This window comes from Alosa pseudoharengus, unplaced genomic scaffold, assembly GCF_046254945.1.
Source record: "Alosa pseudoharengus isolate Yale_2024_CS ecotype anadromous, Long Island Sound unplaced genomic scaffold, YU_APseudo_1.1 YU_APseudo_1.1_scf_4, whole genome shotgun sequence".
Lineage (NCBI taxonomy): Eukaryota > Metazoa > Chordata > Actinopteri > Clupeiformes > Clupeidae > Alosa > Alosa pseudoharengus.
Genome location: NW_027468774.1, coordinates 22267419 through 22285845, shown reverse-complemented (window position 1 = coordinate 22285845; position 18427 = coordinate 22267419). Strand labels below are relative to the sequence as shown.

At 41.4% G+C, this 18427-nt stretch overlaps 1 protein-coding gene across 3 annotated transcripts in view; it reads left to right on the top strand.

Moving 5' to 3' along the window:
- Positions 1-15978, top strand: part of LOC143102005 (choline transporter-like protein 2) — a 38773-nt gene extending 22795 nt beyond the window's left edge. For 2 of the 3 annotated variants that reach the window (XM_076265334.1, XM_076265333.1), the window contains exons 6-22: positions 6548-6661; positions 6777-6837; positions 7716-7836; positions 8489-8572; positions 8667-8779; positions 9006-9137; positions 9338-9437; positions 9911-10003; positions 10400-10484; positions 10593-10855; positions 11207-11301; positions 12205-12308; positions 12469-12542; positions 12664-12734; positions 12920-13008; positions 13292-13376; positions 15018-15978. In XM_076265334.1, coding sequence (XP_076121449.1) covers positions 6548-6661; positions 6777-6837; positions 7716-7836; positions 8489-8572; positions 8667-8779; positions 9006-9137; positions 9338-9437; positions 9911-10003; positions 10400-10484; positions 10593-10855; positions 11207-11301; positions 12205-12308; positions 12469-12542; positions 12664-12734; positions 12920-13008; positions 13292-13376; positions 15018-15121 — 1788 coding nt within the window. In that variant the 3' untranslated portion in view covers positions 15122-15978. Of the gene's footprint in view, positions 1-6547; positions 6662-6776; positions 6838-7715; positions 7837-8488; positions 8573-8666; positions 8780-9005; positions 9138-9337; positions 9438-9910; positions 10004-10399; positions 10485-10592; positions 10856-11206; positions 11302-12204; positions 12309-12468; positions 12543-12663; positions 12735-12919; positions 13009-13291; positions 13377-14189; positions 14998-15017 lie in introns of those variants that run through there. The other variant, XM_076265335.1, reaches the window with a different exon arrangement.
- The last annotated feature ends 2449 nt before the right edge of the window (positions 15979-18427 follow it).

The following is an 18427-nucleotide window of genomic DNA, read 5'->3' as shown; positions in this document are numbered from 1 at the left end:
GCACATCTCCATAGAACTTTTTATTTATTATTTTTGATTTCTCCTCCATCTATCTACCCATGTCCTTGATTGCCTAGCCTTTCTGCCCCCCCCACCCCCCACCCCACCCCCATCCCCAACACACACACACACAAAACACACACACTTACATCATCACTGTCATCACCTCACATACATACAGCACACTGCTTGCTACAGTAAGCCTCCTCTACATACTTGCTGCACACTGCCCCCCCCTCCCTACATACACAGCACATTGTCTTCAGGATCTTCTCCAACACACATCCTCTACATACTTACAGCACACTGCCCCCACCTACCCACACACACACTACACACACAGTCACTGCTCCACTCCCCTCCCGCCCACACACACATCTTCACTGTCATCACTCACATACATCATACATACAGTACTCTGCTTGCAATAGTAAGCTTCTCCAACACACATATTGCACACTGCCCTCTCCCCACATACACAGCACACTATCCCATCTCCCCTGTCATCCCCCCCCAACACACACACCGAGACCCCTGGTAGTTGGGTTAGCCCCTTGAGCCGTGGATCTGCCACAGGGTTTCTTCCTTGGTAAGGGAGTTTTTCCTTGCCCCTGTTGCTCTTGGGTGCTCCTTGTTGGTGCCCCCCCCAATCCCTATCCTCCCCCACCTTTCTTTGCAGCCCTTGCCACTTAATCTACTAAACCCCTCTTCTACTGCACTTTTTACCCCCCCCCCCCCCCATAAATGCACAAATAGGCTGACACCAGACATAATTTCACTGCATTTCTTACTTCCAGTAACTATATCCATGTGACAATAAACTTCCTTGTATCCTTGTATCCCATTATATGTGGAAACCTCAAATATTGTTAATAACATTAATGAAATATTGTAGCCTGGGTGCCATTCCGAACTTAGTCCCGCGGCTCCGCCCCACAGGAAGTTCGGTCTGGCATTGCTCCATTGTGGTCATGGAGGTATTATATATAACTGGAGAGAGTGACTAAGTCCCGCCCTCCATACAAATGAATGGTGGAGGCTAGGCTAGTAAATCCGGCCAATTCATAGTCAACGCCATCTTGAACACTGGGGTTCGGATCCAGCGCCAGTCGACTGACCATGCGCCAAGTTACAAAGCTGGAAATGACGCATGGACCAACGTCGATTTTTATTGGATATTCTGTAAAAAGAGAGTCGTCCTCCAGTAAGAGGGTGGCAATAATGCACATAAAGTCCTTGCCTCATAACAAGAAGAAGAAAAAGTTGCTCGGGAACGCGCATGGAGTCCGAGTGGAGTCGCCCTGAAGCGCAACTTAATTTCATTGGATAACACAGCGGCTCTACTAAGAGCGGTCTGCCTGCTGTCCTGCTGCAAATATGCATTCGAACATGACGTGAAATATCCGTAGTCGAACTATAAATAAACTATTCGGTTTTTAGTGCCAAGTGTAGCGCATTTTTACAGTCTATGATTAGTTTGTTTTTTATTTTATTGTTTGCCATCTCATAGCGGGTGCTCTAAACGTATTCTAGCGTTGGCCCATGACCAAATCAAGCCAATAATAGCCAGTAGCCACAATAATGACTGGAGCCAGAGCCCTCAATAGCCACCCTGTTTTTAAAATAATATTGAAGATATTCAATATTATTGAAGATAGTATTGAAGATAACTCACAGAACGGTCAGCCTGAGCGGACAATTACGTCCCCAACTCATCTAAAATGTGGTGTCTTTACTTTGAGTTGTACACCGCAGATGGTAAAGTAACGGTTAAAGAGAATGTTGTCTGCGGACTCAGCAAAAAACAGTTTAGGCCTACTTACGCATCCACGACATCCAATCTTCGCGCTCACCTGTGGAGTTACCATCCAAATGAGGCAGCGGTGTCAGAGGCACAGTAGACGGCCAGAGCATCGCCAGGCGTCCAACATCCTATGATTGCATTTCCGTAAATCCTAAATTATGTCCAGGGTCTGCTATTTACTTAGGCTGCAAAGCACAGGTATTTATTTGAGGTAGGCTTATTCGAGGCAGACCTTTATTTCTTACATTGTACGTTATTGTGAGACATGCGTTTTGTTTGGAGCGGCATACCAGGCTATCAAACGCAGACGAATTTTTTTAGTTAAATGTTGAGGCTGATGGGCATTTAAATCTAGAGGGTATTTGATGATCACTGTAAAGTTTCGTGTAGTTGAAAAAGTGTTGGAATTTCCAGCTGTTTATTGTGAGACAAGGCATTTTTCATTCATTGAACGTGCGCTGTGCTCTAATGGAAACCTTATTGCATAGCGAAGTAGCCTAAATTTAGTTTTTTTTTTAATTATGCATGGTTTACTTTTTATTAAATTCGTAGGCTGGAATGCCTCGCGGCAATAATTGTGTTTAAATGTAGTAGCCTAGTGCTTTAGCCTCTGGCAAGCTCCAAAGGGGGCGGCTATAGGTTGAGAGCAACGTGTTGGAGACCCATGGTGTAACGAGACAAGGTCTTTATGCCGCTGTTGTGTAATTTATTGTCTTTAATCATGTTTAGGCTACGTTTGTTCGGGACAAACAACAACGAAACAAGATCAATACAACTTTCTTTATTTGTTTATTTGTCATATGATGGATAAACAACCATAATATGCACGTCTTCTCATAGGATCCTCAAGAAATACGCACTGAATAACGTTTGGCTGTAGCCGCCGGATAGGTACCCGCCCACCAACATGTACGCGCATGAGAGCTCGTGCCCAACACGGATTTTCGTGCATGGAGCTGGCATAGACAGTAAAAGAAACTTCCAAATGCTCCATGCAGCGCCATATTTGAAAATGGCGTATGCTAACATGCCGAAGCTAATCTGCACGCTCTTGACTATGAAGGTATATTGGGTGCAAAAGTGGCGAGCACATTTAACTGCAGATTTTGCATGTGCACACTAAAGTCGTAAATGTGTAACAGTAAAGTTGAAGTTGTACATATTTTTTTATATCTTGTTAACACAAAATAGGGGCTACGGGTTCACAAATCCTTTTTACAGGTACACAAATCCTATCCTGTGAGTCACAACTTTCAAGAGTCATGCACTCGACACTTTTGCTCCAAACGTTGCAGCGCAGTTGGTGCAAAACACATTTGCACATCCGTGTTTCATAATCTGAGAACATGCACAACATTCGTGCATTTGTAAACCCAAATGTGAACTAATGCATCCTAAGTTGTGCATCTGTGAAATAATTTCTCATTAATAAAATTCTACAGATCGCTTTGATTTTCTTGCACGACTACAAGTCAATACATGGATTTCTAAAACACATGCGTGCGCAACCAAGAGGCAGAAAGCACCATAGAACAGCATAGAGCAATGCAAAAGAGCAAAATAATAAAATTAGTTTTTGTGCTAAAAACTGCACCAATTCGAAATCACGATGGTTAGAGAATGTTAAATATGTTCAATATCCCTGACGGAATGCATGTCTTCGCCAAAAATGACAAAATACGATGTTATATTAATAATGCAAATGAACGGCAAACTTTGAAATATAGTCTGAAATGAGATGTTATTATCATTGAGACAACAGGGGCATACAATAAAATCCGATTGTAGCTTACAGCAGCCGACTATTTAGGTTTATAACGTTGTGGACGGCCACCAAGCGTCTTCTGCCTCACGGCTGCGCGCGCATCTTGTTTTGTTGGTAAACGGGAAACCCGTGTATTGATACAAGTGCTCGAATCTGCTTCTACGAGTGACGAGTGACTTTTGCTCCTGGCTAGGTGATATAATAGGAGCAAAAAGATTTGTATGTGTGCACGTCGATCGAGAAAACAAGGCGGCCGGATCTGGATCCAGGATCGCGCTCAGATACGGAAGCTTATTGCATTCATGCAATAAAAAAAAATGCACCCTGTTTGTTTGAATTAATTACTTAGCACATCCTGTTTTTCTGAATTGTTGAGTTAACCATCTCATCAATACAGAAAAACAGCTCTGTTTCTCTGAATTAATGAGTTATTCTGATTTTCTAAATTAACGAGAAAATTATCTCGTTAATTCAGAAAAACAGTTGTAAAGACGGCCAAGCAAACAGAAACAAAGGTGATGATCAAAATGATCGGTAGCCTATGCAGGCTGCATTGTAGGCTAGGCATCACAGCCAACATCCATATAACTAGCTACTGCTAGCTGCTAGCTAAAGCACAAAATACTGAATGCGATTTAGAATCTAGCAGTGTTCTATATGTATGCATCTACACAGACATTCTTTAATAAAACCCAAGTTAAATCGGACTTTTTCAGTTTGCTGCGGAGGGTTTGACAGCCAAACCAAACACCTAAAACAAACATTAAAACACCTAGTCCAGGTATCTATAAGCTTACCTCATGCAAGTCACAGCTCTGTTTTTCTGAATTAACGAGATAATTTTCTCGTTAATTCAGAGAAACAGGGCTGTTTTTCTGTATTGATGAGATAGTTAACTCAACAATTCAGAAAAACAGGATGCGCCAAGTCATTAATTCAGACAAACAGGGTGCATTTTTATTTTATTTGTCATGAATGCAATACGCTTCCGTAATAAGGAAACATGCTGAGGTTACTTACTTTATGAGCAGGCAATGGTAGTCTGAGCGTGATCCAGGATCTAGATCCGGCCGCCTTGTTTTCTCGATCGATTCGCTCGACGTGCACACATACAAATCTTTTTGCTCCTATTATATCACCTAGCCAGGAGCAAAAGTCACTCGTCACTCGTAGAAGCAGATTCGAGCACTTGTATCAAATGACTTGTAGTCGTGCAAGAAAATCAAAGCGATCTGTAGAATTTTATTAACGAGAAATTATTTCACAGATGCACAACTTCGGATGCATTAGTTCACATTTGGGTTTACAAATGCACGAATGTTGTGCATGTTCTCAGATTATGAAACACGGATGTGCAAATGTGTTTTGCACCAACTGCGCTGCAACGTTTGGAGCAAAAGTGTCAAGTGCATGACTCTTGAAAGTTGTGACTCACAGGATAGGATTTGTGTACCTGTAAAAAGGATTTGTGAACCCGTAGCCCCTATTTTGTGTTAACAAAATATAAAAAAATATGTACAACTTCAACTTTACTGTTACACATTTACGACTTTAGTGTGCACATGCAAAATCTGCAGTTAAATGTGCTCGCCACTTTTGCACCCAATATACCTTCATACTTGACCCCCTGATTGTGGTGGAAGTATGCTCGCCCTAAATCGGGCGGACCAATCAAATCAGGCTTTACGATGATGGACAGGTGAGCAACAGCGCCTGGTCTATCACGTCATCTGAGCACACTTAGATTAGGATTATGTTTGAAACAAATACACTGTGGCTAGAAGGATACATGGCTTTTAAGACCCCATATGGAAAATGTTATATTATTTAATGAGTTTGTATCACTGAAAACGATTATTTCTGAAAACTTTGGCCAAAGTTGAGATGTGGGAAAACTGGTGGTTTCACTTTCATCAAGGGAAAACAGCGCTGTTGCATTGCGACATGTTCCCTCGTTCGTTTGAAATCTCTGATTGACCACCTGTTCGAGGGATTTGCGACAGCCTTTCCCAGCTGTTTAACATGTTTGTAGCATATCACAACAGAATTATTTTTAAAAACGGAGGGGATATAGGAGCAGAAGGATGGTTCGTGTGTTTTCTTCCTACCTCACGGTAAGCTATTTTGTTGCTCTGATTGGTTAGGTCTATCCAATTGAGTGCAGAGGCATTCCCCCCCTGTATCGGTTGAAACACGCCCCATAATTACGTCCAATGGAGCAGTATCAGACTCATATTCTGACTAGATAAATAGATACTCTATTGATCCCCAAGGGGAAATTCAGGAAATAGAATTAGGACTAGAATTTGAGTATGATTGACAACGTCAGGCTAGAAATATTGTATATGAGGGAAAAAATAATGATTGATACCAAATGCGTACGAAAACAATTTTATAGTACCTTTTAATGTCACTCTTCTGCACTTTTCCAAATCTAGGGCCTTGTAAATCAATGATCATGCCATACAAACGGTGCAAATACAAATGGTTCAGTCATACTGAGAACATGTTGGCTATGAAAAGTAATTTTTATGATATTAATGCCCAAACATTGGAATTACCTATATAGTGTGTGTGTGTGTGTGTGTGTTCAGAAAAATATATATATTTATGAAACAAACCACCACACTAATCATGTTTTTGTTTGTTTGTACCTAATGATGAATAATGATGAAAATACATAACTAACCCAAAGCAACTATATAGCCCATAGTCCAAAGCAGTAAGTGTGCGACCCCCAGAGAAGGTATAGTGTGAACAGAAAGAAAACTTGAGGCCCCATCAGAGCTGAAGTGCACCAGAAAGACTGGTCCTCTTTCAAATGAACTCGCAATGTAAATACAAAATGAACTGAGTCCCTTTTGTTTTGGTCCACTTTATGGTCACCTTTTAGGGGATTGAGTTTGGTTCTTTTAAAAGGACTATATGTGAAAACACCCTTAGTCCTGACCATGTTAATTCTTTTTTCCTTTCATCAGCTGTGTGTAGAGAAATGTCCAAAGCAATTCATGACCTTGTTGAAAGCACATGCTGTAAGCAAAGACTGGGATTACTACAAAGATTTCTGTAAGGAAGGTGCAACTAAAGCAAAGGTGAGTCCAGTGTGTGTGTGTGTTTCGTGTGTGTGTGTGTGTGTGTGTGTGTGTGTGTGCGCGCAGGTGCGGCTTGTGACACAAGTTGATCTGACCTGTTTTGTTCTTGCTGTAGCCTGTACAGGAGATTCTAAAGGAGGGCCTGTGTCCTGCCATGCTTCTGCCAAGCAAATCCTGTAAGTCCTGGATACCCATGCAGTTGTTAATCAGTAAATCAGTACTCTGCAGTTTAATCAGTAAATACCCTTAACATGTATTCTAGTATACTGCTTAACTAAAAAGGTATTTTAAGGCCACAAAGTATGAAGTACAAACAAATGCAAAAAAGTTAACAGCCAAAAACATAAAATAATCCTATCTCTGTTTCATCAAAATGATGTAAAATGACTGAGACTCATGAGAGAAAGTAATGGTCTCCCCTTTTAAAGAAGCCCTATGCAGGTCTGGTTATTCCTTCGCTGTTTCTAGGTTTTCGCTGGATTTGGGCTCGTATTTTTCACGACACTGTCAGTGACTGCTATGCTAAATCCCCACTAGCTAGGCGAGCTAGCCATCAAGAAACCGAGCTAAACACATACAGGGCTCACAATAAAACGGTCAAGCAAACACATTGTTCAAGAGACTATCAAACCACATTACAAAAACGAAGTTCACCCAAGGGCAGGCTACTTACAATTTCAACAGCAACAAAGGCAAGTTGGCGTCCGTTTTGCAGTCTTCTTCGAAACTACAATCTGACTACATTTTCGAGGCTCGATTGGATACTTCCACGAAGTCACATCCGGTTTTGTTCGGACCGTGAACAGAAAGTTGCATATTCGTTTTTTCTGCGGAGAAGCGATAGGGGGAGACGAAGCACCCACCAAACAACCCAGAAATGGTTGTAGAACTATCAGAACGACTCTGCATAATTAGGTCATTTTTGCTAAAATTGTTGCATAGTGCTTCTTTAAGGGCCCAAGGCGTCACATTATCCTCCAGCACAGGTGGGCCAGCCTACAGTATGTGTGCCCCTCGGCTCATTAACCTGCCTGTCTCCTCTGCTCTGCTGCAGTCACCCGCAGGTGCTTCCCTGCCCTCAGCAGGAAGGGCCAGGACGTGCTCGTGGGCAACCAGTCGCAGTTTGATGATGGGAGTGGCCTAAGACCCGCCAAAGACCTGCTCGATGGAGTGAAGTGAGTTTCAAACTTTTCCCAACCCGGGATGGGCCTCTCCATCTACCACAAGATGCTGATTGCTTACTAATGTTGTTTGTGATTTCAGAGGTAGCATCATGGTTATTTGTACTGGTTGCAGGGGAAATGGGGGAAGGCTATTGACCCAAGCTGGAGAGCAATAAATTCCTGTTGAAACTAACCTTTCCTCCAGTCAATTAGGTTATGCCTGGGCGACAAATTGAATATTATGCCAACATTTGAATGCACCTACCACTGTTCAAGTCTGATTTATTCATCTGGCAAATAAATATCACATTCCCTTTATCTAAAGAGTGACATTTAAACTTTACACACATATATTTCTGTAGAATGAAAGAAAGAGCAAACCTGCATTGAAAGAAAAATAAGAAGTTTGTTTTGGAAGATTCAATCTATTGAACGACTCACAAGTCTGGGAAGAGGAAGGGTAGTGTAATTTTGTAATTGAATGACATGCTCCAGAAGCATCCATCCAAAGTACTGTTCTCTTCACACAGAAAGCAGAAAGAGATAACGCGTTTAGGTTCATGAGCTCGCAACCTCCCATACCAGTACTGCTCACTGCTGCTCCTGCTTACCTGGGCCCACATCTTTTAATTACTTATTAAACTCTGCTTTTCTTGACGGACAGAAATGCCTCAGTGGTTATTGAAGCACGACAAGTGGCCATGAAGATCTTTGAAGACTACACACAGTCATGGTACTGGATCCTAATGTGAGTGCACCAGTCAAGGGCTTAGTCTTTCATTTTGCCTGCTCTGTAAATTGAAATGTGATCTCCATCATCTCTTTATTCTCTCATTCCATAGAGCACTAGTGCTGGCCATGGTCATCAGTCTCATCTTCATTGTCCTGATGCGCTTCCTAGCTGGCATCATGGTGTGGGTCATGATCGTCTTGGTCATCTTGGTGATCGGATATGGTAAGCCCCTCTCTCAGCCCCCGCATCCATAAATATGTCTTATAAGTTCTTGATTCAGATTCATTCTTCTTGTACTCTGCACAATGACAATAAAGTTGAATCTAATCTAATCTAATCTAATCTAATTTCAGCCTGCTCGATACTCTCTGTATTGGCTTGTATAAATTGGATTAAGTTCAGTTACCTCCATGTCCCTCTGAGTAGTCGTCTGGTCTCCCTCCTCCAGGTATCTTCCACTGCTACATGGAGTATGCCCACCTGAAGGATGAGCCGGGGGCGAACATCACGCTCCAAGAGCTGGGCCTCCAGATGGACGTCTCCATCTACCTGCACATCAGACAGACATGGCTGGCTTTCAGTAAGTACAGTACCAACGTTTGAATAAAAGAATAGTGACTGTGCACCCTCCATTTTCTGAAATAAACCATTTGAATGAATGATTTTTGCTTGTATGGGCATGGATAATATGGACACAGCAGTCCAAAAGTCCATCTTATATCCACTGCCATTTTCACAATTTGCCCCATGCATGGTCACATCCACATCATCTGTCCACAGTGATCATCTTGGCCATCCTGGAGGTCATCATCATCCTCCTCCTCATCTTCCTCCGAAAGAGGATCCTTATTGCCATCGCTCTCATCAAGGAGGCCAGCAGGTCTGTGACCAGTCGGCCGGGCCCGTGCCTCATAGTCCACTCACAGTCCACTCACAGTCACGCCCAGACACTGACGCAGGCAGAGACATTGACTGCACTGTCTAGTCATTACTTCCCCAAAGCTCACGCACACAACACTGCTGCTAACTTTTAACTACCTGTACATTAACACACACATGTCACCTGAGGGCTACAGTATATTACGAAGCAAGGTTACTGGCTTACCTTGGTGAGTTACAGCTGATCTAACTGATGTCCCTTTAGAGACAATACATGTAAAGGGTTCTTTTAGAGAAAAGAGGTTAGTCCTGAAGTTATAGGTTTTACCTAGCTTGAGTTGCTACAGCCAGCAGCTAACGCAGCCAGGCAGCTACAGCGCTACACTCTGGGGGCATGTAAGTGGGAGCTCACGGACATACTCCCAGAGTGTAGCGCCGGATTTCTCCTTTAACAGTAACTTTTTCTGTCCACAGGGCCATCGGTCACATGATGTCCTCTCTGTTCTACCCCCTGGTGACCTTTCTGCTGCTGGCCATAGTCATCGCCTACTGGGCAGTCACAGCCGTGTATCCTTTCTGCTGGAGTTGGCCCAGTGCATTATGGGTTCATCAAGCCCTTATCTTGCACTCTGCAGATGTTTCCTTTTTCTTTTCTAATTTTGTTTCATGTACAGTTATAACCTGTCCAGGAAGCTGTTGAATGGATTGGCCGATGGGATACTCTAAGCCCACGCTGGTGTTAGATTGTCTAGTTTTTGGCTTATCTACAGACCCTAGCTCAACATAGACTCACTATGGCATAGTTGGGTATGAACTGGACCTCAAGGTCTATTTTGATATACATACTCAGTCTGTTTTATATGTAATCAGTCATCAGATAATATATCTTTGGATGGGGGAAAATGAGTAATGTTGCCTGTTGCAATACACCGTGTTTGTATTCCCTTGACCCACCCTGGGCAGGTTCCTGTCCACTTCCAATGAACCCGTTTATAAAGTCTTCAATGAGACAGAGTGTGAGTTCGGGAGACAGACATGTAACCCTGAGGTCAGTATAAATGCACATACACATTACAAGAATTCTGACATATACACACACACACACACATAACGCATATACTTGCACCCACGCTGACACACTTTCTCCTCTCTGCAGAACTTCAGCATATCTGATATGAAGACCAAGTGCCCCGACTCTGAGTGCCTGTTTGCCTTCTACGGCGGGGAGACGGTTTACCACAAGTACCTCATTGGCCTGCAGTTCTACAACGTCTTCCTGTTTTTCTGGTGTGCTAACTTTGTGACTGCGCTGGGGCAGATGACTCTAGCAGGGGCGTTTGCCTCCTACTACTGGGCCTTCGTCAAGCCGGACGACATGCCCACCTGTCCCATCTTCTCCTCCCTCGGCAGGGCACTCAGGTGGGCGCTAGTTGCTTGGTTCAGGAAATGGTGGAAAATGTCAATCAGTGCTTCTTAAACCTTGAGATGACTTCCCCAAATGTCAGTCTCAAAGATACTCAATTTAGTGTCAGAGAAGTAAAGAAACCAGGAAACATTTAGATTTATGAAGCTGGAATCAGAGAATTCAGACTTTTTTTTAATTACTCAAACCAATTAACCAATTATCAAAATGGATGGCAGTTAATCAATTCATTGTTAAAGCTCTAATTGTACGTACTTGACTGCATGTGTATGTCTATGAGCATGAACCTGTACACACACATTTATCTTTTTCCCCCTCTGCCACCCTGCCCTACCCTCCCTGTGCAGATATCACACAGGCTCCCTGGCCTTTGGCTCTCTGATCCTCTCCATAATCCAGGTGATCAGAGTGCTGCTGGAGTATCTAGATCACAAGCTCAAAGGTGAGGCAGCAGATGCACACCTATGTAGGCCTACCCTCAGCCATTCAACTGTGAACACACCCAGCAATCCATGTCATGTGTAGAAAAACAGAAAGTAATAGTACTTGATAGTATTTCCCATGTATGTTGTCACTTAAAGGAGAATTCCGGTGTGATATTGACCTAAAGTGTATTGAAACATGATACCGAGTGTGAACGTATGTCTCATAGCCCATCTCGGCTTGTCCCCTGCACTCCAAAATCTGGCGCTAGTTAGCCGATGCTACCAACAGCTTTTTCAATTGTGGTGGGATCAGATTCCAAAAATAATTCAGTGAAAATGCATGGATTCTAGTTGCTGCTACTGGAAGAAACTGGAATCCATGCATTTCCACTGAATTATTTTTGGAATCTGACCCCTTATCATACCTGTTCATTCTTACTCGTCGCTCGACTTATCGTGACTAAATTCAAGATGGCTGCAAACGCTAAACTTCGTGAAGATACTGTCTGTATAAATCGTCTTGTAAGTAAACTACCAGTGCTTTTTCAAAGTTCTCAAAGTCTCGTTTTAAATGTCAGGGCCCTCGGAAGTCTACCAATGAAGTGTGGAGATGCATTGAGCCTCGTAAATGGTGTAAAACAGTGATTTATTTTCATGGCTAGCCCGATGCCGAAGCACCACAATTGAAAAAGCTGTTGGTAGCATCGGCTAACTAGCGCCAGATTTTGGAGTGCAGGGGACAAGCTGAGATGGGCTATGAGACATACGTTCACACTCGGTATCATGTTTCAATACACTTTAGGTCAATATCACACTGGAATTCTCCTTTAATGCTACTACTACTCCTACCGCTACCTTCGCTAGTTGCTATGTGTGTTTTCATCTGTGTCAAATTTTTCTTTATCGCTCTTAATCTTTAGGAGCCCAAAACAAATGTACAAAGTTCCTGTTGTGCTGTCTCAAGTGCTGCTTCTGGTGCCTGGAGAAATTCGTCAAATTCATCAACAGGAATGCATATATCATGGTATGTCTCATGGGGAATATTTCTATTGGAGGTGACATTCCCTTGGGTTGGGATGAGGGTCAGTCAGTCGTTTAATCAGGTCATAACATTGTCTTGCAGTCGTTGTCTAATGTGACCACACCCGTATTTCCTAATCCTCTTGATCATCTGCTCTCATCAGGTAGCCATATATGGCAAAAACTTTTGCACTTCGGCCAGAGATGCCTTCTTCCTTCTAATGAGAAATATCTTAAGGTGAGACAAATGGATTGTGAAGTGATGAGATCCTGAATGTCAAAGTCTTGTCAAACTTGCATTCTAATTCTGATTTATGTGTCTAGTCAAGCTCATACCCTGTTTTCTCTCATTTCTGCAGAGTTACTGTCTTGGACAAAGTGACTGACTTCCTGTTGTTTTTGGGAAAGCTTCTCATTGTAGGACTAGTAGGTGAGAGAAACTGTCTCCTCCCTGGAGACTTGAGTTCTATCACTAAATGAAAACTGAAAAATTGAATTCCAGGGAGCTCGGTTTAGAGGCCTACCCTGCAGAACTATGGATTTTCTAAAAGTTACTTTCTTACTTTTAAAAATACATCTGATCTGATATCTGACCCATCCTCCTCTGTCTTGTAGGGGTCTTTGCCTTCTTTTTCTTCTCTGGAAGAGTGAAGGCTTTCGAGGACACAGCACCCACTCTCAACTACTACTGGGTTCCCATCCTGGTAAGGGATTCATATTCATAACTCCCACATGCAGCATGCCACAGAAATAACATTCTATAACTATAGACCTCATGTTTTTGTATGTTCCTTGGTGACAAAGTTCTTTGATTCTCCATAATCATCCAAACAAACACAAATGTTCTTATTTTTTTGTTGTGGCTATTTGTAAGAGGTAAAGAGAGCTCATGCTCCTTGTCTGATCATCTCAGTGATGTCTGACAAGATCATGTTCCTAATATGTACTTTTGTGTGTGTTCCTCTGTGTGTTCCTCTCTTTCCACAGACGGTTGTTGTTGGCTCTTACCTCATAGCCCATGGCTTCTTCAGCGTCTATGCCATGTGTGTGGACACACTTTTCCTCTGCTTCTGTAAGTCACCGCAGACCACCACAGCTGTATATGGTGCTTTCATGCTCTTTTAGCTGAAAGCCATTCTGTTCTACTCGGGAGGAACTGAAACCTTGCTGGCACCTCAGTGTAACCTCAGAGTTTGAGCTGCACATGAGACTGTTTGGCACATAGAAAGTCCTGTCTGTCTAAGCTAGTTTATTTGGCAGACCTCATTCCTTAAATACAAACAATGGACACCCTCACTCTACTCTATTGTTCTGATTCCTGGGCTTTGGCTTTAGCTATGATGTGCCTCTGGGGAATATGCAATAACCGGAACATATTACCCTTTAGATATGCAATGATCATTTCATCTTCTCTTTACTGTCCTGTGCTATGTTCACCAACAGACCATGTAAGGATCACTCACACAGATGACCTCAGTATCAGCCACTATAGTGCATGCTCTTGCTAATGCTCTATGCTTTTTTCCTCTTTTTAACCTCTGACGTATTTCCTTTTTCCGTTCTCCCTTTATGTTTTGTCTTTTCTTCCATTTTCATCACCCTTACCACTGCCACTACTGTGACACTCTCTTCAAACTAACTCACTTTCTACACCTAATCAAATTGACATTTACTTACATTTCTTACAAATTTACTTACATTTCTGTATCTTTGCATCTCACTGTCCACACTCCATTTTGTACTGGGTTTCACACACAAAAAACACATACAAACACATCTATGCACTCATATATATGTATATATATATATACACACACACACACACACACACACACACACACACACACACACGTACTTACTTGGACACACATCAACATCCCTGAAGGTGATGATCTGGAGAGGAATGATGGCTCTGCAGCAAGGCCCTACTACATGTCAGCAGAGATCCATGATATATTCTTTAAAGGCGACCAGGCAACACCGCAAGAGTGGGAGGATAAGGACGTCCAGTCTGCGGCTGAGTAGAGTGCAGGAGGACAGTGCTGAGGTCATTCAGCCTTTCTCCAAATCAGGACTTTGTACTTCAGTTAGACACACTAAGGGTGAAACACTAGGCTATGAATATGTATTGCCTCAACAATAATCATCAATATAATCAACAATATTGCCTCAACAACAAGTGGTGTAAATGTGTGGGGCAGTGATGGATTTTCTACATAAACATCTACATCTACATTCTCCATGCAGAAACTTTAGTATGCCTTCAAACCCATTACTTTTCTTTGACAATGAGTTCTGATGAGTTTATCATGAAAAAACACTATGAATGTCTGCAATGCAATACAATCTCACATGCCTAATGTAAACTTACATAAACTCTCTCTCTCTCACTCATACACACACATACAAACACACATACACATTCTCACCAACATACCATTTATTAAGTGAATGACTCACATGAGTGCCCTGAGTGGCCATCAAGCAGAGGCCCTTTAAGCAGAGCTTTCCCTTGAGCATCTGTAGGAGTAGTGGCGGAAGCTCTGAGTACATAGATGTTCCCCCACCTAAAGGCCTACACATCTGTGGTTCCGTGTCCCCCCACCTAAAGGCCTACACATCTGTGGTTCCGTGTTCCCCCACCTAAAGGCCTACACATCTGTGGTTCCATGTGGCGTTTTGTTTCATTTCTCTCTTTTTGTCTTCTACACAGTGGAGGATCTGGAGAGGAACGACGGCAGTGCAGAGAGACCCTACCTGATGCCTGACAATCTGCTCAAAGTTCTGAAGAAAAAGAACAAGACGGAGAGCGAGTAGTAGTGCTCCCCCAAGTGGCGTGACGGTGTCACTGAAGTGAAGTGGAGGATGACTGGAGCAGGTCTGCTGAACATCTCAGTTAAGCTAGTCTTTCCATAACTGCCATATAAACTGTATATAAAGAAGTATAAGGACAATTTTTGACCTCAACACTCAAAACTGATCAGGACCAGAAGATATATGGAGTTTTAATCAGAAGAAAGAACATAAATCACACTTCTATGCAACTCTAAGAAGACTGGACACTGTTCTCTACGTGTATCACATTTACACAGTTTTAGATAACATGAATGATATGTGACTGGGGTATGACATCACACCAAAGGCATTTTTATTTTTGTATTTTTTATTTTTAATTTGTGACTTTTGTGTCTGGCATAAAAACTGAAGTCCGTTAGATAACAAAGCTTTAAAGTCAGCTGTAAGCACTACTGGCATTCTATTAGCATGAATATTGCTCAGCTTGAAATACAGTATCCGCTTTGGAATTCCAGTCCATATTTATAGAAAAAACTGTTATGCTCTGTGATTTGTTGTCTTGTTATTACATTATGTGAAGCCAATCTCAAATGTGCCTTATCCCATCTCAATAGCTAAAGAACACAAGTTTTTTTGTCTTTCCAAATATGTGTGCAATGTTTTTAGATTTTCTTTACTTTTACAATCTGCCAAAAGACACACAATTTTAAGTGAGTTAACCCTTTATTTGGAGTTGGTGCTTAAAAGGTTAATATGGAAAGTATGGAGTATGCCCTCAAATACTTTCATGTGTTTTAGTTTTGTTTCTGCTTGGAGCATTGATATGTATTTATGGTTCAGTTTGGAAGAGAAATAAAGATGGAAAACATTTGTACTGACATTCCTTTTTATTTTATTCATTTCTTCCTTATGAGTCAAATAATAAATAAATCAGGTATAAAATACTTGATTGTAACAATTACACTGGAGCAATTCATATCCAGTTAATATCTCATCTACTCCATGACATTTTGTTGAGAAATGAAAAATGTATGTATCACTCCAGTAGAGGGAGCTCTCTCTAGGCCTACTGATTGTGCTAAAAAGCATTTAATCAATGGTATAGGGCAGTTTTTGTCAATACAGTAACAGGGTGCTTGCGCAAGTCTTGAAAGTCTTAATAAGTATGGAATTTTTAAACACTGTTTTCCAGACCTTGAAAAGTCTTGAATTTAGTGTGAAAGTCTTAATAAAGTATGGAAAAAATGTATGCTAGAATCTTACAGTATGCTCAAAGGCATTGTGAAATGAGAAATAGGAAGGTAGGCTATAAAACTATAATTTTACTAACTGGTCACGTACTGTATTAGCCTAATGGAATGATATCCAATCAACGCTTGCTTAGCCTAGTCTGGCACCTTTTCGTCACTGCTGAGGTCTATTGACACATAGCTAGACTAGTGGTCAACAGAAATGAGTCGTTGCGTGTTTTCGAATTTATGGCTGGATTTAAATTTAAATGAAATAAAAAAATTTGAGTCTTTGCCATACTGTGCAGTTTATTTTTTGTTCTAACCAAGTGCACTAGGTCAAATGTATGCACTTTTTTGAGTGTTGTGATACAGCTTGTTCAGAAGTTAAAATGAGATAACATAAAGATATGTTCAGTCATGTTAAGGACAGAAAAAATGAGACTGAATTCTACATACATTCATCCATCCATTCATGTTTTTTTTGTTGATAGTTTGGTAACACTTTACTTGACGGGTGAGTTCTTAACACATTCATAGCAGCTGTCATAAACTTCACATAAAGCATTCATGACTGTTTCATGAGACATGACTCAACATTCATACCAAACCTTTCATGAATGTGGAAGACAGAACGACGACAACTCGTCAAAATAAAAGTCCATCAATCGCAAAGCAGCATTGCCGTTTTTGTTCCAAACCTCTTACCTGACCATGTCACATCTGAGTCAATGGGCTAGTCCAGTGCCAAAAAGACAGAACATGGTCAAGCAAATCATTTTTGTTTCATAAAAATGTATTTGTTTTATGATGTAACCTTTGCAGATAATTTCTCATCTTTTGCTACTGGGAATGTCCAACCATTCCAGGTCACACAAATACAAGTCGAATGTAGGCTAGTTTGCCTCCCAGTGTTAAACTCAGTGATTACAAATACTTCACAACTTGTATAGTAAAGTGACATTCAATGTAGACTTCATAAGATATTCATGAAATATTTACAAAAACGGCAATGCTGCTTTGCGATTGATGGACTTTTATTTTGACAATTTTTCGTCGTTCTGTCTTCCACATTCATGAAAGGTTTGGTATGAATGTTGAGTCATGTCTCATGAAACAGTCATGAATGCTTTATGTGCAGTTTATGACAGCTGCTATGAATGTGTTATGAACTCACCCGTCAAGTAAAGTGTTACCGATAGTTTTTGTGACACTTGTTTGATGTGAAATTCATTTACTTGTGATTTTCATGTTTTGAAACATTTTCATCAGTAAAAGCATAATTTACTGTGAATAATGCATTTGTTCATTGAATTCTAGCCTATAAAAATTAACATTTCTAATAAACACAGTTGGTACAATCTCAACCAATGAAGTAGGCAGTAGGCCCACAAGTATAGAAGTACATAAAGTTAAGGTCTTGAGAAAAAAAATTCCAGTTTTAAAAAAGTCTGGAAAAAGTCTGGAATTTTAATTTGGAAAAAGAGCAAGCACCCTGAGTAAGCAAACTGACAGAGATTCATTTTGATGTTGAGATATGACAGGATTTATTGATGTTAAAAGGGACTTATTTTTATTAGCCTTATTTTGTGTGTATGTCTATTGTTTGTTTGTTTTCTTTGAAGAGGTTCAGTGGCATGTCTTAACTTGTAACACCCCTGATTGTAAAGAATGGCTGCATCTTGTTGCAATGCCCCTGTTGTGTGTCTGTGCATCAGGAGGCAGAAATCTAATACAGTTTGCATAACTTGCTGACACTATCTCAGGCTACGGCCTAAACACTACTGCGTGTTGGGGGAGATGAAAGTACGAGGATGACGCATGTTTTGGGACACGGGACATAATGCAATCATTGCAACAATTTCTGTATCTCTTTCCCCTGACCGTTAACAGGGTTTAACGCCTCATATCAGACATCCAGTACCATAGGCACTACTAATTGGTAGAGTTACACAAATAAAACATCAAGGGGATTAATATGGCACAGAACTACAAAACCAGTTACATATTTCACTCAAAACCCATATAATCAGCAAGAAGAAAAACAACGCTGGAGACTGAAACCATCAACTATCAGAAACTAAGTGTGGATTGGCTT